Genomic DNA, 24,342 nt, shown 5'->3' on the forward strand with positions numbered 1-24,342 from the left:
TTCACTCATGATTTGGCTCTCTGTTTGTCTGTTATTGGTGTATAGGAATGCTTGTGATTTTTGCACATTGATTTTGTATCCTGAGACTTTGCTGAAGTTGCTTATCAGCTTAAGGAGATTTTGGGCTGAGACAATGGGGTTTTCTAAATATACAATCATGTCATCTGCAAACAGAGACAATTTGATTTCCTCTCTTCCTATTTGAATACCCTTTATTGCTTTCTCTTGCCTGATTGCTCTAGCCAGAACTTCCAATACTATGTTGAATAGGGGTGGTGAGAGAGGGCATTCTTGTGCCAGTTTTCAAAGGGAATGCTTCTAGTTTTTGCCCATTCAGTATGATGTTGGCTGTGGGTTTGTCATAAATAGCTCTTATTTTGAGATACATTCCATCGATATCTAGCTTATTGCGAGGTTTTAGCATGAAAGGCTGTTGAATTTTGTCGAAGGCCTTTTCTGCATCTATTGAGATAATTGTGTGGCTTTTGTCATTGGTTCTGTTTATGTGATGGATTACGTTTACTGATTTGCATATGTTGAACCAGACTTGCATCCCAGGGATGAAGCCGACTTGATTGTGGTGGATAAGCTTTTTGATGTGCTGCTGGATTCAGTTTGCCGGTATTTTATTGAGGATTTTTGCATTGATGTTCATCAGGGATATTTGTCTAAAATTCTCTTTTTTTGTTGTGTCTCTGCCAGGCTTTGGTATCAGGATGATGCTGGCCTCATAAAATGAGTTAGGGAGGATTCCCTCTTTTTCAATTGATTGGAATAGTTTCAGAAGGAATGGTACCAGCTCCTTTTTGTACCTCTGGTAGAATTCAGCTGTGAGTCCATCTGGTCCTGGACTTTTTTTGGTTGGTAGGCTATTAATTATTGCCTCAATTTCAGAGCCTGTTATTGGTCTATTCAGCGATTCAACTTCTTCCTGGTTTAGTCTTGGGAGTGTGTATGTGTCCAGGACTTTATCCATTTCTTCTAGATTTTCTAGTTTATTTGCATAGAGGTGTTTATAGTATTCTCTGATGGTAGTTTGTATTTCCGTGGGATTGGTGGTGATATCTACTTTATCATTTTTTATTGCATCTATTTGATTCTTCTTTCTTTTCTTCTTTATTAGTCTTGCTAGTGGTCTATAAATTTTGTTGATCCTTTCAAAAAACCACCTCCTGGATTCATTGATTTTCTTATTTCTTTTTGTGTGTCTCTATCTCCTTCAGTTCTGCTCTGATCTTAGTTATTTCTTGTCTTCTGCTAGCTTTTGAATTTGTTTGGTTTTGCTTCTCTAGTTCTTTGGTTCTTTTAATTGTGATGTCAGGGCGTTGATTTTAGATCTCTCCTGCTTTCTCTTGTGGGTTTTTATACTTATTTATTTATTTATTTATTTTTAGACAAAGTCTCACTATGTTGCCCAGGCTGGTCTCAAACTCCTGAGCTCAAGTCATGCTCCCTCTATAGCCTCCCAAAGTGCTAGGATTATAGGCATGAGCCACCATACCCAGCCCTAAAAGTGGTTTTGACATTGACTCCTAGTCACTAATCAAGCCCCACAACATGGGATGAGACCAGCAACTGGGACAGGTCCATCCTGGCATGGAGGGACATCAAAATGTAATTAGAGAATGATTAATCAATGTTTTTTTCAGAGAAAGATCTTGAATACAAAGAGTAATGTGAAAGTTGTCAGAATAAAAATGGAGTCACTAATGTTAAGAAAACCCTGACAAATAAAACCAGAAAGGCAATGAAGAGAGTGGTCTCACACCTGTGTCCCTGATAATGAAAAAGATTACAATACCCTCAACCTTGCATAAAGGTAATTGCAACCTTAAACAAAAAATACTTCTGCAAGGAAAGCTGCCCAGCAACTGCCTGTCCAACTTCAGATGAGTGTCACTCTTGTTATTGATCTCTGTAGTCAAGCCTCATTATTTCAAAACAATATGCAATCATCTCCATTTTTGCCTTCCTTTATGTCCCTGTGAAACAGGTCAGGGTCAATGGTCTTGTTGTCTCAGGTGTTATTCAGCTAGTTGTCTCATGACCAAGAAAACTAAGGAGCATGGATGCAAAGGGTGAGGTTGGAGTAAACATTTAATAAGCTAAAGAAGAAAGCTCTCTGCAACGGAGAGGGGAGCCATTTTACAGTTGAATGCAAAAACTTTTATAAGAAACTCATCTCTATAGCTGTTTGAGTAACTTCTCTTATGTGTGAAACTGTATACTCTCCCTATCTATGCAGCAGTGGAATGTCTCTAGGTAAGCACAAAGCATAGCTTCTGTTGTTTGTGTAACTGTGGGCTTGTTATATGCAAGCCCCCTTACCCTCCTCATGCAAGCTCCCAGGGAGCCCACAATGTACATATCTGAAAAGGGGAGGGAGCTTTTTCCTGGGAATCTGCTAATCACAGGAAGAACAAAAGGCGTTTATGCTGGACCTTGCCTGCTTATCTGCCTGCTTATCTTTGCACTGCAGTCTGAGTTTTCCCCAAGCTGCTCTGTTTTTTACCTGTAGCTGTGATTTTTCAGGCAGTCTGCTTTTCCAAGGACCATCCTTAGTTGTCTACCTAACTGTTTTTTCCTTTTCTTCTCCCTCACGTCAATATACACATAGTTTACTATGGTGTGCATATTCCCAATTGCAATGCTTTATTCCCAAATAAACACTGTTGTTTTCTTTTTTAAAAAAGAAAGCTTTCATATGCTTGTTTAGGCTGACACTTCTAATAATTAAAGTATTACAGTTGCAATGTAAAATTATTACTATTAAGAACATAAACGTGCTCCCTCTCCCTCTCCCTCTCCCCACGGTCTCCCTCTCCCGCTCTTTCCACGGTCTCCCTCTGATGCCCAGCCGAAGCTGGACGGTACTGCTGCCATCTCAGCTCACTGCAACCTCCCTGCCTGATTCTCCTGCCTCAGCCTGCCGAGTGCCTGCGATTGCAGGCGCGCGCCGCCACGCCTGACTGGTTTTCGTATTTTTTTGGTGGAGACGGGGTTTCGCTGTGTTGGCCGGGCTGGTCTCCAGCTCCTAACCCTGAGTGATCGGCCAGCCTCCGCCTCCCGAGGTGCCGGGATTGCAGACGGAGTCTCGTTCACTCAGTGCTCAATGGTGCCCAGGCTGGAGTGCAGTGGCGTGATCTCGGCTTGCTACAACCTCCACCTCCCAGCCGCCTGCCTTGGCCTCCCAAAGTGCCGAGATTGCAGCCTCTGCCCGGCCGCCACCCCGTCTGGGAAGTGAGGAGCGTCTCCGCCTGGCCGCCCATCGTCTGGGATGTGAGGAGCCCCTCTGCCTGCCTGCCCAGTCTGGAAAGTGAGGAGCGTCTCTGCCCGGCCACCATCCCATCTAGGAACCGAGGAGCGCCTCTTCCCGGCCGCCATCACATCTGGGAAGTGAGGAGCGTCTCTGCCCGGCCGCCCATCGTCTGAGATGTGGGGAGCACCTCTGCCCTGCCGCCCCGTCCGGGAGGTGAGGAGCGTCTCTGCCCGGCCGCCCCGTCTGAGAAGTGAGGAGCCCCTCCGCCCGGCAGCCGCCCCGTCCCAGAAGTGAGGAGCCCCTCCGCCCAGCAGCCACCCCGTCTGGGAAGAAGTGAGGAGCGTCTCCGCCCGGCAGCCACCTCGTCCGGGAGGGAGGTGGGGGGGTCAGCCCCCCGCCCGGCCAGCCACCCCGTCCGGGAGGGAGGTGGGGGGGTCAGCCCCCCGCCCGGCCAGCCACCCCGTCCGGGAGGGAGGTCGGGGGGTTAGCCCCCCGCCTGGCCGGCCGCCCCGTCCGGGAGGTGAGGGGCGCCTCTGCCCGGCCGCCCCTACTGGGAAGTGAGGAGCCCCTCTGCCCGGCCAGCCGCCCCGTCTGGGAGGGAGGTGGGGGGGTCAGCCCCCCGCCCGGCCAGCCGCCCTGTCTGGGAGGTGAGGGGCGCCTCTGCCCGGCTGCCCCTACTGGGAAGTGAGGAGCCCCCCCGCCCGGCCAGCCGCCCCGTCCGGGAGGGAGGTGGGGGGGTTAGCCCCCCGCCTGGCCAGCTGCCCCGTCCGGGAGGTGAGGGGCGCCTCTGCCCGGCCGCCCCTACTGGGAAGTGAGGAGACCCTCTGCCCGGCCAGCCGCTCCGTCCGGGAGGGAGGTGGGGAATCAGCCCCCCGCCCGGCCAGCCGCCCCGTCCGGGAGGGAGGTGGGGGGGTCAGCCCCCCGCCCGGCCAGCCGCCCCGTCCGGGAGGTGAGGGGCGCCTCTGCCCGGCCGCCCCTACTGGGAAGTGAGGAGCCCCTCTGCCCGGCCACCACCCAGTCTGGGAGGTGTACCCAACAGCTCATTGAGAACGGGCCATGATGACAATGGCGGTTTTGTGGAATAGAAAGGGGGGAAAGGTGGGGAAGAGATTGAGAAATCGGATGGTTGCCGTGTCTGTGTAGAAAGAGGTAGACATGGGAGACTTTTCATTTTGTTCTGTACTAAGAAAAAATTCTTCTGCCTTGGGATCCTGTTGATCTGTGACCCTACCCCCAACCCTGTGCTCTCTGAAACATGTGCTGTATCCACTCAGGGTTGAATGGATTAAGGGCGGTGCAAGATGTGCTTTGTTAAACAGATGCTTGAAGGCAGCATGCTCCTTAAGAGCCATCACCACTCCCTAATCTCAAGTACCCAGGGACACAAACACTGCGGAAGGCCGCAGGGTCCTCTGCCTAGGAAAACCAGAGACCTTTGTTCACTTGTTTATCTGCTGACCTTCCCTCCACTATTGTCCTGTAACCCTGCCAAATCCCCCTCTGCGAGAAACACCCAAGAATGATCAATTAAAAAAAAAAAAAAAACATAAACGTTAGTATAAAAATTGTTATTACAGAAACTTTAGACAATTGAGTATGAGAGAGGTGACTAAGGTTGTCAAAGCTACATCCTGGCAAAAGCAACTTGGAAAAAAATTAAGCTATGACTAACAGGATGCAGAAGTTCCTTTTCTTCTTCTTCTTCTTTTTTAACAAGAGGAGGCCCCTATTTCCCTTTCTGACAGCCTCATATGGACTCCTCCCTTTGGGGTACTCCTTCCTTGATGACCAAGGGGAACAGAACACAGAGCAGTCTGGCGGTGTCCTAGCAACAAGCCTCCGCTTCTTCTGTACCCTGGGGCTCCTGAAACTCAGCTGGTATGCGCTCCAGGAAAGCAGCAGGTGGTGACTTTAGGGGAAGAAGGGGCAAATGGGAGAATCTCCTTAGGCTTCAGTTTCTCTACTTCTCAGCTTCTTTTGAAATAATACTCACAGAGGAGGAGGACTTTCTCAAGACTCCCGGTCGCCATGTTGGCTGTGGGCGGTCAATAGGGTCAGTGTAAGCATCTAGGCCATCTTTAAGGTGGGCAGGAAAAAACAAGATTACACTTGCTTCTGCAGTGTTTATAATATCCTTGTCCATTATTTAAAATAAAACATACAACATAGGCAATACATAAAAGGTTTTAAATAAAATTGAAGCAGTATATGAAATTTCTGGAATGCATCTTGCTCCTCTCAGCTGTTACCACTACGTAGAAACGGGTCTTAATCTCCCTTCATGATTTATGTATTTTGCTTATATTTTAAATAACATTTTCTATGTTACTTAAGAATTGTATTTGCTTGGTGTCATGCTGTACAATTTCTTCTGCGATTTAATTTTAACCAATATTATATTGTTAATATTTGTCAATGTTTAACATATGGTTTCAACAATCTATGTTAACTGCCCTAAAGCATTAATGCAATGATTATATTATAATCAATGTATCCATTTTCGCAACCATAATACAATGGACTTTTTTAAAAGCACTTTCTTGTGCACATATAATTTCAAGGGTATGTGTATATACCAAGTTATAAGTAGATATAACCAAGTTATTCTCCAAAGTGGCTGTTTTCTCTAAAATCCACTACTGGTTTATGAGTTTCCTTTGCCACGTATTCATATTCAAATTTGATTTTGTCAGATTTTCTTATTTCCATCAGTATTGTGGGTGAGAATGATATCTGATTGTGGTTTTCATATTTATTTCCATGGTCACTTAAATTTAAAAATATTTTCAGGACATTTGTGTTTTTATCATTTTGATTACTTATTCATATCATTTTCCTATTTCTCTATTGTGTCTTTAGTATGTCAAGGAATAATAAATTTTATTCAAAATTTGAGAATTTTGTACTTTTTTTTTCTTGTTTTTTTTTTTTTTTTTTTTTTTTTTTAAGACAGAGTCTTGCTTTTGTTGACCAGGCTGGAGTGCAATGGCACTTTTTTTTGTTGTTGTTATTATTGTTTTACTTCCTAGGATCTTAGGTAATAAGCACTTTTGTCTATCTTGTGGAGATATGGAAGCTAGCATTTATCTGAAGTTTCTTCTGACTTGCTTAAATGCCATCTTCTTTTATTTTCTCAGGGTTAATAGAGATACAGTGGAGAAATAAATAAATACAACTTTTGATATATGGGAAGAAGGAGATGTTCAAAAAAGAGGTGTCCGAAATGGCTTTTCAGATGGTGAGTGACTGCACGCTCTGTGAGGGCTCTTGTTGGCTCATTCTTCTGCATCTCATTTTTCATAAGCTGCAGAGCACGATGGATATTTTCTGGGGAAAAGGATCTGCTTACATTTCTTTTTCATTTTATTTTAAGTTCTGGGATACATGTGCTGGACATGCAGATTTGTTACATAGGTAAATGTGTGCAACAGTGGTTTGCTGCACATATCAACCCATCATCATTTAGGTATTAAGTCCTGCATACATTAGCTATTTATCCTGATGCTCTTCCTACCCCCACCCACCCCATCAGCCCCAGCATGTTTTGTTCCCTTCTCCGTGTCCATGTGTTCTCATTGTTCAGCTCCCACTTATGGGTGAGAACATAGAGTATTTGGTTTTCTGTTCCTGTGTTAGTTTGCTGAGGATAACGGCTTCCAGCTTCATCCATGTCCCTGCAAAGGACATGATCTCATTCCTTTTTATGACTGCATAGTATTCCATGGTGTATATATACCACATTTTCTTTATCCAGTCTATCATTGATGGGCATTTGGGTTGATTCTCAATCTTTGCTATTGTGAATAGTGCTGCAATAAACATATGTGTGCATTTATCTTTATAATAGAATGATTTATATTCCTTTGGGTATGTACCCAGTGAATGTGATTGCTGGATCAAATAGTATTTCTGGTTCTAGATCGTTGAGGAATAGCTACACTGTTTTCCACAATGGTTCAACTAATTTACATTCCCACCAACAGTGTAAAAGTGTTCCCATTTCTCCACAGCCTTGCCAGCATCTACTGTTTCTTGACTTTTTAATAACTGCCATTCTGACTGGTGTGAGATGGTATCTCATTGTGGTTTTGATTTGCATTTCTCTAATGATCAGTCATGTTGAGCTTTTTTTCATATGTTTGTTGGCTGCATGAATGTCTTCCTTTGGGAAGTGCCTGTTCATGTCCTTTGCCCACTTTTTAATGGGGTTGTTTGTTTTTTTCTTGTAAACTTGTTTAAGTTCCTTGTAGATTCTGGATATTAAACCTTTGTCAGATGGGTAGATTGCAGAAATTTTCTCTCATTCTGTAGGTTAAGTCTCTGCTTACATTTCATTAATTAATTCATTCACTCATTCATCTCTGCATGACTGAAGGGGAAAACCCCCATGGGCACCCAGGTGTACTTTTTAGACCTTCTCTCTCCATCTCTGACTCTGACCATGGTGACTTCATAGCTGAGCAAAAGTGAGTCTAGGGCTGTTCTTCCAGCTCTTTCCCATGTGCATTGTGCCATGTGACTTTGACTATGCTCTTGACAATCTCATAGCATAGCTCGCAGATCAGGGCAGAACCATGCAGCCTGACTCACGAAGCTGTACCCTATCTGTGTTTTAGCAGCTCCTTAATAGCACGAGGCTCACATCTCAATTGTGGCAAATCAATGCACTGTTTCGCATGGTCTTGGAACTGAGAATAAATGAATATATCCCAAGATTTCTACGTACACAATTCAGAATCTGCTGTAGATTGAATGTTTGTGTCCCTCCAAAATTCATTTGTTATAATCCTAACTCTCAATGAAATGGTATTAGTAGGTGGGGCCTTTGAGAGGTGATTAAGTCATGAAGGTAGAGCCCTCACATGTAGCATTAATTCCCTTATGAAAGAGACTCTGGAGAACTCCTTTCCCCTTCTGCCATGTGGGGACACAGAAAGACCACTGGCTATGAATTTGGAGGCAGGACCTCAGCAGCTACCACATCTGCAAGTGCCTTGGTCTTGAACTTTTCAACCTCTAGAATGGTGAGATGTAAACTTATACTGTTCATAGCTCATCCAGCCTATGTTGTTGTTGTTGCTGTTTTTTAAATTAAAATAGTAGCCTGAACTGACTAAATCCCATGACATGCACACAAGACCATAGATTAGGGAATGTTGAAGGTAACTGTAGTGAGTTATTTTCTGGAACCCAGTGTTTAGTAGGTCTTGTACTAAGTAATTTTAGCCTTCTATAATTAATCACCACAAATATTTGTGATGATGGTATTGCATCCTTATTCTACAAGTTAGAAAAATGATACTCAGAGAGGTTAAGTTTTTTGATACGTCTGTAGCTACTAAGAAATGTCCACAGATGCTTTTATTTATTTATTTATTTATTTATTTATTTATTGAGACAGAGTCTTGCTCTGTTGCCCAGGCTAGAGTGCAGGGACACTATCTCGGCTCACTACAACCTCTGCCTCCTGGGTTCAAGTGATTCTCCTGCCTCAGCCTACTGAGTAGCTGGGACTATGGGTACCCACCACCATGCCAAGCTAATTTTTGTATTTTTAGTAGAGATGGGGTTTCACCATGTTGGCTAGGATGGTCTCGTCCTCTTGACCTCATGATCCGCCTGCCTCAGCCTCCCAAAGTGCTGGGTTTACAGGCGTGACCCACAGCGCCTGGCCCACAAATGCTTTTAATGCAAATTTCCCTGGTCTGCATAGTCCATGATCCACTCACACAAAATAAAGAGATTCTGCTTTTAAAGAAGTTCAGTCCATCCAGTGTTGTGCAATTGGACTCAATCAAGTTAACATTCCCTCTTTTTTTTTATATATACTTTAAGTTCTAGGGTACATGTGCACAATGTGCAGGTTTGTTACATAGGTATACATGTGCCATGCTGGTTTGCTGCACCCATCAACTTGTCATTTACATTAGGTATTTCTCCTAATGGTATCCCTCCCCCAGCTCCCCACCCCCTGACAGGCCCTGGTGTGTGATCTTCCCCGCCCTGTGTCCAAATATTCTCATTGCTCAATTCCCACCTGTGAGTGAGAACATGCAGTGTTTGGTTTTCTGTCCTTGTGATAGTTTGCTGAGAATGATGGTTTCCAGCTTCATCCACGTCCCTGCAAAGGACATGAACTCATCCTTTTTTATGGCTGCGTAGTATTCCATGGTGTATATGTGCCACATTTTCTTAATCCAGTCTATCATTGATGGACATTTGGGTTGGTTCCAAGTCTTTGCTATTGTGAATAGTGCTGCAATAAGCATACGTGTGCATGTGTCTTTATAGCAGCATGATTTATAATCCTTTGGGTATATCCCCAGTAATGGGATGACTGGGTCAAATGGTATTTCTAGTTCTAGATCCTTGAGGAGTCGCCACACTGTCTTCCACAATGGGTGAACTAATTTACAGTACTACTAACAGTGTAAAAGTGTTCCTATTTCTCCACATCCTCTCCAGCACCTGTTGTTTCCTGACTTTTTAATGACCACCATTCTAACTGGTGTGAGATGGTATCTCATTGTGGTTTTGATTTGCATTTCTCTGATGGCCAGTGATGATGAATATTTTTTCGTGTGTCTGTTGGCTGCATAAATGTCTTCTTTTGAAAAGTGTCTGTTCATATCCTTCACCCACTTTTTGATGGGGTTGTTTTTTTCTTGTAAATTTGTTTGAGTTCTTTGTAGATTCTGGAATATTAGCCCTTTGTCAGATAAGCAGATTGCAAAAATTTTCTCCCATTCTATAGGTTGCCTGTTCACTCTGATGGTAGTTTCTTTTGCTGTGTAGAAGCTCTTTAGTTTAATTAGATCCCATTTGTCAATTTTGGCTTTTGTTGCCGTTGCTTTTGGTGTTTTAGACATGAAGTCTTTGCCCATGCCTATGTCCTGAATAGTATTTCCTAGGTTTTCTTCTAGGGTTTTTATGGTTTTAGGTCTAACGTTTAAGTCTTTAATCCATCTTGAATTAATTTTTGTATAAGGTGTAAGGAAGGGATCCAGTTTCAGCTTTCTACATATGGCTAGCCAGTTTTCCCAGCACCATTTATTAAATAGGGAATCCTTTCCCAATTTCTTGTTTTTTGTCAGGTTTGTCAAAGATCAGATGGTTGTAGATGTGTGGTGTTATTTCTGAGGGCTCTGTTCTGTTCCATTAGACTATATCTCTGTTTTGGTACCAGTACCATGCTGTTTTGGTTACTGTAGCCTTGTAGTATAGTTTGAAGTCAAGTAGTGTGATGCCTCCAGCTTTGTTCTTTTGGCTTAGGATTGACTTGGCAATGCGGGCTCTTTTTTGGTTCCATATGAACTTTAAAGTAGTTTTTTCCAATTCTGTGAAGAAAGTCATTGGTAGCTTGATGGGGATAGCATTGAATCTATAAATTACCTTAGGCAGTATGGCCATTTTCATGATATTGATTCTTTCTATCCATGAACATGGAATGTTCTTCCATTTGTTTGTGTCCTCTTTTATTTCGTTGCGCAGTGGTTTGTAGTTCTCCTTGAAGAGGTCCTTCACATTCCTTGTAAGTTGGATTCCTAGGTATTTTATTCTCTTTGAAGCAATTGTAAATGGGAGTTCACTCATGATTTGGGTCTCTGTTTGTCTGTTATTGGTATATAAGAATGCTTGTGATTTTTGCACATCGATTTTGTATCCGGAGACTTTGCTGAAGTTGCTTATCAGCTTAAGGAGATTTTGTGCTGAGACAGTGGGGTTTTCTAAATGTACAATGATGTCATCTGCAAACAGGGACAATTTGACTTCCTCTTTTCCTAGTTGAATACCCTTTATTTCTTTCTCCTGCATGATTGCCCTGGCCAGAACTTCCAACACTATGTTGAATAGGAGTGGTGAGAGAGGGCATCTCTGTCTGTGCCAGTTTTCAAAGGAAATGCTTCCAGTTTTTGCCCATTCAGTATGATATTTGCTGTGGGGTTGTCATAAATAGCTCTTATTATTTTGAGATACGTCCCATCAATACCTAATTTATTGAGAGTTTTTAGCATGAAGGGCTGTTGAATTTTGTCAAAGGCCTTTTCTACATATATTGAGATAATCATGTGGTTTTTGTCTTTGGTTCTATTTATATGTCCCAGCACCATTTATTAAATAGGGAATCCTTTCCCCATTTCTTGTTTTTGTCAGGTTTGTCTAAGATCAGATGGTTGTAGATGTGTGGTGTTATTTCTAAGGCCTCTGTCCTGTTCCATTGGTCTATATATCTGTTTTGGTACCAGTACCATGCTGTTTTGGTTACCGTAGCCTTGTAGTATAGTTTGAAGTCAGGTAGCATGATGTCTCCAGCTTTGTTCTTTTGCTTAGGATTGTTTTGGCTATGCGGGCTCTTTTTTTGATTTCATATAAACTTAAAGTAGTTTTTTTGAATTCTGTGAGGAAAGTCATTGGTAGCTTGATGGGGATGGCAATGAATCTACAAATTACCTTGGGCAGTACGGCCATTTTCATGTTATTGATTCTTCCTATCCATGAGCATGGAATGTTCTTCCGTTTGTTTGTGTCCTCTCTTATTTCCTTGAGCAGTGGTTTGTAGTTCTCCTTGAAGAGGTCCTTCACATCCCTTGTAAGTTGGATTCCTAGGTATTTTATTTTCTTTGTAGCAGTTGTGAATGGGAGTTCACTCATGATTTGGCTGTTTGTCTGTTATTGGTGTACAGGAATGCTTGTGATTTTTGCACATTGATTTTGTATCCTGAGACTTTGCTGAAGTTGCTTATTAGCTTAGAGAGATTTTGGGCTGAGATAATGGGGTTTTCTAAATATACAATCATGTCATCTGCAAACAGAGACAATTTGACTTTCTCTTTTCCTAACTGAGTATCCTTTATTTCTTTCTCTTGCCTGATTGCCCTGGCCAGAACTTCCAACTCTATGTTGAATAGGAGTGGTGAGAGAGGGCATCCCTGTCTTGTGCCAGTTTTCAGAGGAAATGCTTCCAGTTTTTGCCCATTCAGTATGATACTGGCTGTGGGTTTGTCATAAATAGCTCTTATTATTTTGAGATACATTCCATCAATACCTAATTTATTGAGAGTTTTTAGCATGAAGGACTGTTGAATTTTGTTGAAGGCCTTTTCTGCATCTATTGAGATAATCATGTGCTTTTTGTCATTGGTTCTGTTTATCTGATGGATTATGTTTATTGATTTGCATACGTTGAACCAGCCTTGCATCCCAGAGATGAAGCCGACTTGATTGTGGTGGATAAGCTTTTTGATGTGCCGCTGGATTCGGTTTGCCAGTATTTTATTGAGGATTTTCGCATCAATGTTCATCAGGGATATTGGCCTAAAATTCTCTTTTTTGTGTGTGTCTCTACCATGCTTTGGTATCAGGATGGTGCTGGCTTCATAAAATGAGTTAGGGAGGACTCCCTCTTTTTCTATTGATCAGAATAGTTTCAGAAGGAATGATACCAGCTCCTCTTTGTACCTCTGGTAGAATTCGGCTGTGAATTTGTCTGGTCCTGCACTTTTTTTGGTTGGTAGGCTATTAATTATTGCCTCAATTTCAGAGCCTGTTATTGGTCTATTCAGAGATTCAACTTCTTCCTGGTTTAGTCTTGCGAGGTTGTATGTGTCCAGGACTTTATCCATTTCTTCTAGATTTTCTAGTTCATTTACATAGAGGTGTTTATAGTATTCTCTGATGGCAGTTTGTGTGTCTGTGGGATCAGTCGTGATATCCCATTTATCATTTTTTATTGCATCTATTTGATTCTTCTCTCTTTTCTTCTTTATTAGTCTTGCTAGCGGTCTATCAATTTTGTTGATCTTTTCAAAAATCAGCTCCTGGATTCACTGATTTTTTGAAGGGTTCTGCTCTTCAGCTCAACTCTGATCTTAGTTATTTCTTGCCTCCTGCTAGCTTTCAAATTTGTTTGCTGTTGCTTCTCTAGTTCTTTTAATTCTGATGTTAGGAGATCAATTTTAGATCTTTCCTGCTTTTTCTTGTGGGCATTTAGTGCTATAAATTTCCCTCTACACACTGCTTTAAATGTGTCCCAGAGATTCTGGTATGTCGTGTCTTTGTTTTATTGGTTTCAAAGAACATCTTCATTTCTGCTTTCATTTCGTTATTTACCCAGTAGTCATTCAGGAGCAGGTTGTTCAGTTTCCATGTAGTTGTGTGGTTTTGAATGAGTTTCTTAATCCTGAGTTCTAATTTGATTGCACTGTGGTGTGAGAGACAGTTTGTTGTGATTTCTATTCTTTTACATTTGCTGAGGAGTGCTTTACTTCCAACTATGTGGTCAATTTTGGAATAAGTGCAATGTGGTGCTGAGAATATGTATATTCTGTTGATTTGAAGTGGACAGTTCTGTAGATATCATTAGGTCCACCTGGTGCAGAGCTGAGTTCAAGTCCTGGTTCTCCTTGTTAACCTTCTGTCTCGTTGCTCTGTCTAATATTGACAGTGGGGTGTTAAAGTCTCCCATTATTATTGTGTGGGAGTTTAAGTCTCTTTGTAGGTCTCTAAGGACTTGCTTTATGAATCTGGGTGCTCCTGTATTGGGTGCATATACATTCAGGGTAGTTAGCTCTTCTTGTTGAATTGATCCCTTTACCATTATATAATGGCCTTCTTTGTCTCTTTTGATCTTTGTTGGTTTAAAGTCTGTTTTATCAGAGGCTAGGATTGCAACCCCTGCTTTTTTTGCTTTCCATTTGCTTGGTAGATCTTCCTCCATCCCTTTATTTTGATCCTATGTGTGTCTCTGCGTGTGAGATGGGTCTTCTGAATACAGCACACTGATGGGTCTTGACTCTTTATCCAATTTTCCAGTCTGTGTCTTTTAATGGGGGCGTTTAGTCCATTTACATTTAAGGTTAGTATTATCATGTGTGAATTTGATCCTGTTATTATGATGTTAGCTGGTTATTTTGCTCATTAATTGATGCAATTTCTTCATATCATCGATGGCTTTACAATTTGGCATGTTTTTTCAGTGGCTGGTACTGGTTGTTCCTTTCCATGTTTAGTGCTTCCTTCAGGAGCTCTTGTAAGGCAGGCCTGGTGGTGACAAAATCTCTCAGCATTTGCTTGTCTGAAAGGATTTTATTTCTCCTTCACTTATGAAGCTTAGTTTGGCTGGATATGAAATTCCAGATTGAAAATTCTTTTCTTTAAGAATGTTGAATATTGGCCCCCACTTTCTTCTGGCTTGTAAGGTTTCTGCCGAGAGAACTGCTGTTCTGATGGGCTTCCCCTTGTTGGTAACCTGAGCTTTCTCTCTGGCAGCCCTTAACATTTTTTCCTTTATTTCAACCTTGGTGAATCTGACAATTATGTGTCTTGGGGTTGCTCTTCTTGAGGAGTATCTTTGCAGTGTTCTCTGTATTTTCTGAATTTGAATGTGTGCCTGCCTTGCTAGGTTGGGGAAGTTCTCCTGGATAATACCCTGAAGAGTGTTTTCCAACTTGGTTCCATTCTTCCTGTCACTTTCAGGTACACCAATCAAACGTAGGTTTGGTTTTTCACATAGTCCCATATTTCTTGGAGGCTTTGTTCATTTCTTTTTTACTCTTTTTTCTCTAAACTTGTCTTCTCACTTTATTTCATTAATTTGATCTTCAATCACTGATATCAGTGCTTCCACTTGATCGAATTGGCTATTGAAGCTTTTGCATGCGTCACGTAGTTCTCATGCCATGGTTTTCAGCTCCATCAGGTCATTTAAGGTCTTCTCTACACTGTTTATTCTACTTAGCCATTCGTCTAACCTTTTTTCAATGTTTTTATCTTCCTTGCAATGAGTTCAAGTATGCTTCTTTAGCTCAGAGAAGTTTGTTATTACCGACCTTCTGAAGCCTACTTCTGTCAACTCATCAAAGTTGTTCTCCATCCAGCTTTGTTCTGTTGCTGGTGAGGAGCTGTGATCCTTTGGGGGAGAAGGGGCGCTCTGGTTTTTAGAGTTTTCAGCTTTTCTGCTCTGGTTTCTCCCCATGTTTGTGGTTTTATCTACCTTTGGTCTTTGATGTTGGTGACCTACAGATGAGGTTTTGCTGTGGATGTCCTCCTTTTTGTTGATGTTGATGCTATTCCTTTCTGCTTGTTAGTTTTCCTTCTAACAGTCAGGACCCTCAGCTGCAGGTCTGTTGGAGTTTGCTGGAGGTCCACTCTAGACCCTGTTTGCCTCTGTAATCACCAGCAGAGGCTGCAGAACAGCAAATATTGCAGAACAGCAAATGTTGCTGCCTGATCCTTCCTCTGGAACCTTTGTTCCAGAGGGGCACCCGCCTGTATGAGGTGTCTGTGAGCCCCTACTGGGAGGTGTATCCCAGTTAGGCTACATGCGGGTCAGGGACCCACTTGAGGAGGCAGTCTGTCCGTTCTGAGCTCAAACACCATGCTGGGAGAACCATTGCTGTCTTCAGAGCTATCAGACTGGGACGTTTAAGTCTGCAGAAGTTTCTGCACCTTTTGTTCAGCTATGCCCTGCCCACAGAGGTGGAGTCTATACAGGCAGTAGGCCTTGCTGAGCTGTGATGGGCTCTGCCCAGTTTGAGCTTCCCAGCTGCTTTGTTTACCTACCTAAGCCTAAGCAATGGCAGACGCCCCTCCCCCTGCCAGGCTGCTGCCTGGCAAGTCGATGTCAGACTGCTGTGCTAGCAGTGAGCAAGGCTTCATGGACATGGGACCTGCCGAGCTAGGCATGGGAAAGAATCTCCTGGTTTGCTGGTTGCTAAGACCACGGGAAAAGCACAGTATTTGGGAAGAAGTGTCCCATTTTTCCAGGTACAGTCTATCACGGCTTCCCTTGGCTAGGAAAGGGAAATCCCCCGACCCCTTGTGCTTCCTGGGTGAGGCGATGCCCCACCCTGCATTGGCTCACCCTCTGTGGGCTGCACCCACTGTCCAACCAGTCCCAGTGAGATGAACCAGGTACCTCAGTTGGAAATGCAGAAATCACCTGTCTTCTGTGTCGATCATGCTGGGAGCTACAGACTGGAGCTGTTCCTATTCTGCCATCTTGGAATGGACCCCCAACATTCCCTCCTTTTAAGGATCAGTGATGGATAGAAGAGTAGGCCCCTTCTTATGCTTCTACCACTTACAAGAATGCGGTATTGTTTCAGAAGCCCGTAGTGAATGTCACCAAGCGTGATAGACTGTGGTGACCATCAGGGATTGAGAATGAAAGGAGGCATGCCTGCTGAGATAAGATCATTGTCTACTGAGTGGAAAGAGAGATGCAGTTAATTCAACAAAAATGTGGGGGAATGGGCATTTATTATAGGTTGGGCATCAGAGAAGGTGTCTCTAAAGATGGGCACCTGATCAAGGGCTGCTTCACACTGCATCACAGTGAAGAGACTGTCCTAGCATCAGGTCCCTCCCACCTACTTACATCCCAACTCCATTTCTGTTTTCCCAGGCTGTGTGGATGCAGATGCAATCAGAGCTCAACGAAGGAGTATTCTGTGCCTTGCTGCCATTACAGAGAGCATCACCGTGGCGAACGGGACATGACTGCAGCAGCTTCCGTTTCCCATCAGATAGCATTCCATAAGTAAGAAACATGTATTCTTTGGAGACAAATGGAAGATTTTGAATCTTATTTCTCTGTCTCATATAAAATTTATATGAAGCAGAGACATTTAGGCTAATTGCATAAAATCAGTATATTGTTTTCTTTTTCTTTTTTGTTATAATTTTCTAGTTCTTTTCCTTCCTTCCTCCCCCCCTCCCTCCTTTCTTTCTTTCTTTTTCTTTCTTTCTTTCCTTCTTTCTTTCTTTCTTTCTTTCTTTCTTTCTTTCTTTCTTTCTTTCTTTCTTTCCTTCCTTCCTTCCTTCCTCCCTTCCTTGCTTCCTCTTTTTTTTTTTTTTCAGAGTCTTGCTCTGTCACCCAGGCTGGAGTGCAGTGGCACAATCTCTGCTCACTGCAACCTCCACCTCCCAAGTTCAAGCAATTCTCCTGCCTCAGCCTGCTGAGTAGCTGAGACCACAGGCGTGTGCCACCATGCCCAGCTAATTTTTTGTATTTCTCACAGAGATGGGGTTTCACCATGTTGGTCAGGCTGGTCTCGAACTCCTGACCTCAGGTGATCCACCTGCCTTGGCCTCTCAAAGTGCTGGGATTACAGGCCTGAGCCACGGTGCCCAGCCAGTACTTTTTAATAAGACTAATCATTGTCAAAAACAGGACATTGATATTGATACATTGGTATTAGCTCAGGTATAGATTCTATTTCCAGGTGCTATTTGACAGGCTGAAAGTACTGCTAATGAACACAGGAATTCCTCAGTCTTGCTTAGTCCATTCACCCCTTCCCCATGGGATATTTCAAGGGCAGTGCTACACACAGGAGACTACTGATGGTATGGCGCAAAGAACCACTTTGTTTGGTTAAATCAATGCCAGACACCCCAAAGCAGGACTTTTTGGCCAACTGGAGTGCAGCAGATGAGTAAAGTCAGTGCTGTCCAAAAGAGAGCTCTTACCAGGATGAAAATGTTCCCTATCTCTGCTGTCCAATATGGAAGCCACTGTCCACAGGTGGCATCGGAACACTTGAAATTTGCTAGTTCAAATGAGAAACTGATTTTCACATTTAATTAGTTCATTAAAATTAAAATTTAGTTTTTTGACTGGAACCATGGAAGGTGTCACAGAGAAGAAGGTTCCTGCCGTGCCAGAAACCCTTAAGAAAAAGGAAAGGAGTCTCCAGCTTACCACCCTGGATGCACCCGATCTCTTCTGATCTTGGAAGCTAAGCAGGGTTGGGCCTGGTTAGTACTTGGATGGGAGAAAAAGCAAAGGAATTGTGCAGAGCTGAAGATCAAGTGCCTGAGAAAGAAGTTTGCCCAAAAGATGCTTCAAAAGGGAAGGAGGAAGCTTATCTATGAATAAGCAAGGCACTATCACAAGGAATATAGGCAGTTGGACAGAACTGCAATTTGAATGGCGAGGATGCCAAGAAAAGCTGGCAACTTCTGTGTACCTGCAGAACCCAAATTGGCCTTTGTCATCAGGATCAGAGGGGTCAGTGGTGGGAGCCCAAAGGTCGAAAGGTGTTGCAGCTTCTTCGCCTCCATCACATCTCTAATGGAACCTTTGTGAAGCTCAAGAAACTTCAATTAACATGCTGAGCATTGTAGAACCATCTGTTGCATGGAGGTACCCAAAGCTGAGGCCAGTAAATGAACTGATCTCCAAGTGTGGTTATGGCAAAATCAGGAAGAAAAGAATTGCTTTGATGGATAACACTTTGATTGCTTGACCTCTTGGTAATATGGCATCCTCAGCCTGGAAGATCAGATTCCTGAGATCTGTACTGCTGGAAAACATTTTGAAGAAGCAAACGACTTCCTGTGGCCCTTGAAATTATCCTCTCCATGAGGTGGAATGAAGAAAAAGACTGCCCATTTTGTAGAAGGTGGAGATGCTGGCAACAGGGAGGACCAGATGCACAGGCTTCTTAGAAGAATGAACTAAGACACTAAGGTGTTTACCATGATTATTTTTCTAATCTGGTCAGTTAATAAACAGTACATGCTCTAAAATTGAAAAAAAAGATTAAACAGGCATGTGTGGTTAGTGGCTGTCATATTAGCTAGTGAAGATCTTGATTCAATAGACACCTTCTTGCTCCTAACCCCAATCTTGATTCCCGCCACCCAAAGGAGACCGGATCCCAGCCCTTGAAAATGAAGACGAGGAAAGGATCTAGCATAGGGCTTTCATGTGCTGTATCTGAATAAGGATCCTTGATGGAAGTAGGAAGTAAGTGCAGTATCCATCATTTCCTTCCCTCTGAGCACTCTCATCTTTACCCAGCCTCCCCTCACTGTGTGGAAGCAGAGGGCAGAAGAGGAGCTCCACTGTTCCATGGATTCTTATCACACATGCCCAATCTCATTAATGTGCTGGACTTTAAGTCAATCATCCTAGGGTTCCATTTTCTTCGACACAAATGATGGGTGAACGTGGAGTATAAACCAGGAATCTCAGTTTTTCCCTGCATTTTTCAGGAAGGTTGTTTAGGTCAACATATATGTTGACCTGTTATGCAAGTAAACCTTGTGTCAAATGTTAAGTGTTAAAAATTGACTGAGGTCTGCTTCCTGAATGTAAACACATGGTATTTAGAGGGAGACAGAAAGACTCTTAAATTCAGTATAACAAGAAGTGAGACGGTGCCATGGGAGCCTGAGAAAAGCCTTTCCTAAAGACAAAATATGGGGTCTCTGGCTATTAACATAAAATCTTCCTGCAGAGTCTATGATACCACCAGGCACCTACCCTATATTTGTAGTACAAATCCCATTCTGTTTCCTTAGGACACCTGGAGGATCATGCCATTCAAGTGTGGAAGAGACGAGCAACACACAAAATATCCCAACGCCTGAGTATCAGGTGGAGGCAGGGGAATCAGAGTACAGCATTCTTCCTGAGCCACAACCACATCAACCCGCTGAGGATGAGGATTCCAGGTAAGGGAAACTATTCTTGAGAAAAGCTGACAGTATTGGTTGCTATATCTCAATATCACAGAGGAACATGAGAATTGGGGGAATTTAGGTGATTTTCATTGGAATCAGAGAAAATGATATATCACAGGTATATATTCAATTTCATCAACTTGAGTACCTTAAACATGAAGGATTTTTTTTTGTAGATCAATTATACCTCAATAAAGCTGTTCAAAATTATTTAAGATAATATCCCATACTAAGAAAATCAAGGAAGATTAAGACGTGATCATCTAATTGACACAGAATAAAAACACTGCACTAATTCCATTTTATAATTAAAGCTTTAAAAATTACTAGGAGTTGAATAGAACATCCACAACCTAGTAAAGGACAGGTACAGAAAACCCACAGTAAACATTATACTTGGTGGAAAGCAAGACTGTCTTCCCCATGAGAGTGAGAACAAGACACAAAGGTTCACTTTTTCCCCTTCTATTAAACATTATCCTGCAGAATTTTGCTACAGAAAACAATCATGCAAGAAGAAAAGAAAGAAAAGGAGCCAAGATTGCTAAGAAAAGAAGTAATTTTCTTTAAGTGTCCAAGACATCATCACCTGAGCAATTTCCTAAAAACCCACTCAAAGTAAGTAATAAGTTTAGCAATGTTGTAGACTATGAGATCAAAATACACATATTAATTGGATTTCTGTGTAGTAGTTATGGACATTCTGAAAATATAATTGAGAAAACAATACAATCAAAATTGAACCAAAAAGAATGAAAACAGGGACGAAAAATATTTTAAAGTCCTCTGATTTTAAACTGCAGAATACAAGCTATAATAAAAAGGCAAAAACACAATTTTTAAAATGAGGTAGTAATTTATTTATTTATTTATTTATTTTTAGTTCCTTCTTTTTTCTTGTCTTTTTTTTTTTTTTTTTTTTTTTATTGATCATTCTTGGGTGTTTCTCGCAGAGGGGGATTTGGCAGGGTCACAGGACAATAGTGGAGGGAAGGTCAGCAGATAAACAAGTGAACAAAGGTCTCTGGTTTTCCTAGGCAGAGGACCCTGCGGTCTTCCGCAGTGTTTGTGTCCCTGGGTACTTGAGATTAGGGAGTGGTGATGGCTCTTAACGAGCATGCTGCCTTCAAGCATCTGTTTAACAAAGCACATCTTGCACCGCCCTTAATCCATTCAACCCTGAGTGGATACAGCACATGTTTCAGAGAGCACAGGGTTGGGGGTAAGGTCACAGATCAACAGGATCCCAAGGCAGAAGAACTTTTCTTAGTACAGAACAAAATGAAAAGTCTCCCATGTCTACCTCTTTCTACACAGACACGGCAACCATCCGATTTCTCAATCTTTTCCCCACCTTTCCCCCCTTTCTATTCCATACAACCGCCATTGTCATCATGGCCCGTTCTCAATGAGCTGTTGGGTACACCTCCCAGACGGGGTGGTGGCCGGGCAGAGGGGCTCCCCACTTCCCAGTAGGGGCGGCCGGGCAGAGGCGCCCCTCACCTCCCGGACGGGGCGGCTGGCCAGGAGGGGGGCTAACCCCCCCACCTCCCTCCTGGACGGGGCGGCTGGCCGGGCAGAGGGGCTCCTCACTTCCCAGTAGGGGCGGCCGGGCAGAGGCGCCCCTCACCTCCCGGACAGGGCGCCTGGCCGGGCAGGGGGCTGGCCCCCCCACCTCCCTCCCGGACGAGGTGGCTGCTGGGCGGAGACGCTCCTCACTTCCCAGACGGGGTGGCTGCTGGGCGGAGGGGCTCCTCACTTCTCAGACGGGGCGGTTGCCAGGCAGAGGGTCTCCTCACTTCTCAGACGGGGCAGCCTGGCAGGGACGCTCCTCACCTCCCGGACGGGGCGGCAGGGCAGAGGTGCTCCCCACATCTCAGATGATGGGCGGCCGGGCAGAGACGCTCCTCACCTCCAGGATGTGATGGCGGCCGGGAAGAGGCGCTCCTCGCTTCCTAGATGGGTTGGCGGCCGGGCAGAGACGCTCCTCACTTTCCAGACTGGGCAGGCAGGCAGAGGGGCTCCTCACATCCCAGACGACGGGCGGCCAGGCAGAGACACTCCAATGAGGTAGTAATTTAAATAGACATTTTGTCCTGCCAAAAATATACACAAAAGGTGAATAAGTATTTAAAAATATGTTTCACAGAAGTCATTAGAGAGAATGAGCTTATGTTAATTCATTATGAATAAGCATAATGAATGGGTATAATGAATGAGCTTATGATTATTCACTGAATAATATTCATTGAATTGTTCAATGAATAATCATAAGCTCATTCATTATGCATCAATATTATTCATTAGAATGCATGAGCATTATTGCCAACGAATCCAGACATTTTTGAATCAAATCTTAGGCAATGACATTTTCTTCCGTGGAGGTGTCTAGAGAACCTATATACAAAAAGGCAAGGAGCAATGCAATCAAAGACCAGTGGGTTATTCTGGTTGAGCTGTTACTCAGTGGATAAAACCAACCTAATTCTCTAGGAAACTGGCTAATGATGAGGCTGAAGGCTGCAGTGGGGTCCTGAGGTTTAACACCGGGGAGGGGAGAACGTGACTATTTGTAGCATATGCCAATTTCCAAGGGGTGAATATCCCCATCGTGGCAGATTTCAAACTACCAAGGTGAAGCTCCTTATGAGGGAGTTGGGAGGACACACACAGAAGTCCATCATCATACTTTCACCACACAGATACAACAGACATGAATAACCTCAAGGGCATAGACTGCTGGAAAGTGTAGAAAAATGACTAGAAATGGGTATGTTTTCAGTATGTATTCCTTTTGTTTTTAATATGATTTCTTTAAACGTTAGTATGTATAGTTTAATTTAGACTAATGGTTGTGTTGAACAACCTGCTTGCAAAGTCCCTGAAAATGGCTCTCATGATCTGGGACGCGCTATCTGCATTTCTGTGCTGGCTTCCTCCCACCTTCTAAACCCCTCCTCAGCAGGCAGACTCCAGCATGCACATGCGCCGGGAGACAGAATATAAAATGGCATGTTTACTCTTGCTGCTTTGCCTGTAGCTACCCGAATCCATGGCGAAATGGGTAGCTGCAGACAGCAACCAGTCTTAGGATGTCAGCCCAGGGGTCTCTCCATGTTTGGCTTGCCCACAGAATCCTTCTGAGAAAAGCGCTATAGAGCTTTTCTCTTCATCCTGCTCCTCCAGATACCTGTTCTTTTTAAACCTAATCCATGTCAGTGTCAGTTTCTCTGCTGGTCTCTTTCATGTTGAAATAAACAAGACACCTCAAGGAATAGATCAGAGGATCAGGGAATCTAAAGAAATGTCAGGAGAAAAGCAAACCATGTTTCATGATTCCACAGCAGCATCTGTTATGCAGTAACTGTTACTGCCACAGAAGTAAACGTTTTTATTGCCTATTTCATCATTGTCCCTCTTAGGGACTGGAAATTTCACCCTCTGACTCCCCTAGTCTTGATTTGTTCCACATTCAACACCCCAAGCAGAGAATTTGATGGAGTTGGTCACCTTCCTCCAGAAGGTATCACCTGTGTTAGGGCAGATTTCTCTCCAGGGACCTGACGAACCATTGGTTCACCGTGTAGATCATAGAGCCCATGTTGGCTAATATTGGAATCACCTGTGAGGCTTTGAAAGCGCTGATGCTTCGGTCCCACCTCCAGACTTCTGATTCAATTGGTGTGGGCTTTGACCTGGGTATTGGGTGGTTTTTAAAGCTTCCCAGGTATGGTCAAGGTCGAAATTACCTTGGAATATAAATGCATGCATTTCATGCATTGGTCAATTACTGCTTCAGTCTTTGATTCCAACATCATATGATACCAATTGGAGCAATTTAAGCCGGAGAACCTGGCTGTGTCCATGTTGAACACGGGCATAATACAAAGAGAAGAGGGAGAGATGTCAAGACACATTTGTCTCAAGGGAGCACGTTAGCTCTATTATTTATAAATCTGGGTAAAATATCTTTATTCAAAATGTCTTCTATTTTTTGATAGTCTAGGCCCATCCTGTCTAAGAGAACTTTCTGTGATGACGGGAGTGTTCTTTTCTCTGCCACACAGTGTTATAGCCGTGAGTGACATGTAGGTGTTGAGCACTTGAAATATGGGTAGTGCAACTGAGAAACTAAAGTTTACCTAAGTTTAATTCATACAAATTTAAATAGCACATCCGGGTAGCGGCTACTCTACGGGACAGTGCAGCTCTAGTTTTCAATAACGTCATCTTCATCTTCATCAACTAATTCTTGATATTTTTCATATTTTTGTAACATGAGGATCCCAACTGTTACATGTAAAAATGTTTATTTAGAAATAGAATGTTTGTTCCCCGGTGCTGCGAAGAAACAGCACTTGAACATAAGTTTAATTCTCTTAGCAAGGCCATTTTTACTTTCTGCAGAAAGAGTGCTCATCGCAGATGGAACAATGGCAAAAGCACATTTGAGCAAAGTGGGTAAGCAATTTTCATTCCTTACGTGGTTTGTCCTTCCTGCTGTGTTCTGTCTCTGTTGGCTGGAGCCAGACCTCACAATCTAAACTAAAACCCGATTGGCTAACGGTTTACAACTTTTCTAAATAGGTAAAAGTAATGGAAAGACAAAG

At 43.2% G+C, this 24,342-nt stretch overlaps 1 protein-coding gene across 5 annotated transcripts in view; it reads left to right on the forward strand.

The window, feature by feature from the left end:
- The window catches only part of LOC101127866 (caspase recruitment domain-containing protein 8), a 65,864-nt gene that overhangs the window by 12,376 nt on the left and 29,146 nt on the right, over positions 1 to 24,342 (forward strand). For all 5 annotated transcript variants that reach the window (XM_063701560.1, XM_063701559.1, XM_063701561.1 and 2 more), the window contains exons 2-6: positions 6,397 to 6,497; positions 16,665 to 16,799; positions 19,571 to 19,723; positions 20,219 to 20,350; positions 24,140 to 24,193. In XM_063701560.1, coding sequence (XP_063557630.1) covers positions 6,445 to 6,497; positions 16,665 to 16,799; positions 19,571 to 19,723; positions 20,219 to 20,350; positions 24,140 to 24,193 — 527 coding nt within the window. In that variant the 5' untranslated portion in view covers positions 6,397 to 6,444. The remainder of the gene's footprint in view (positions 1 to 6,396; positions 6,498 to 16,664; positions 16,800 to 19,570; positions 19,724 to 20,218; positions 20,351 to 24,139; positions 24,194 to 24,342) is intronic.

Source organism: Gorilla gorilla, chromosome 20 (assembly GCF_029281585.2).
Source record: "Gorilla gorilla gorilla isolate KB3781 chromosome 20, NHGRI_mGorGor1-v2.1_pri, whole genome shotgun sequence".
Classification (NCBI taxonomy): Eukaryota; Metazoa; Chordata; class Mammalia; order Primates; family Hominidae; genus Gorilla; species Gorilla gorilla.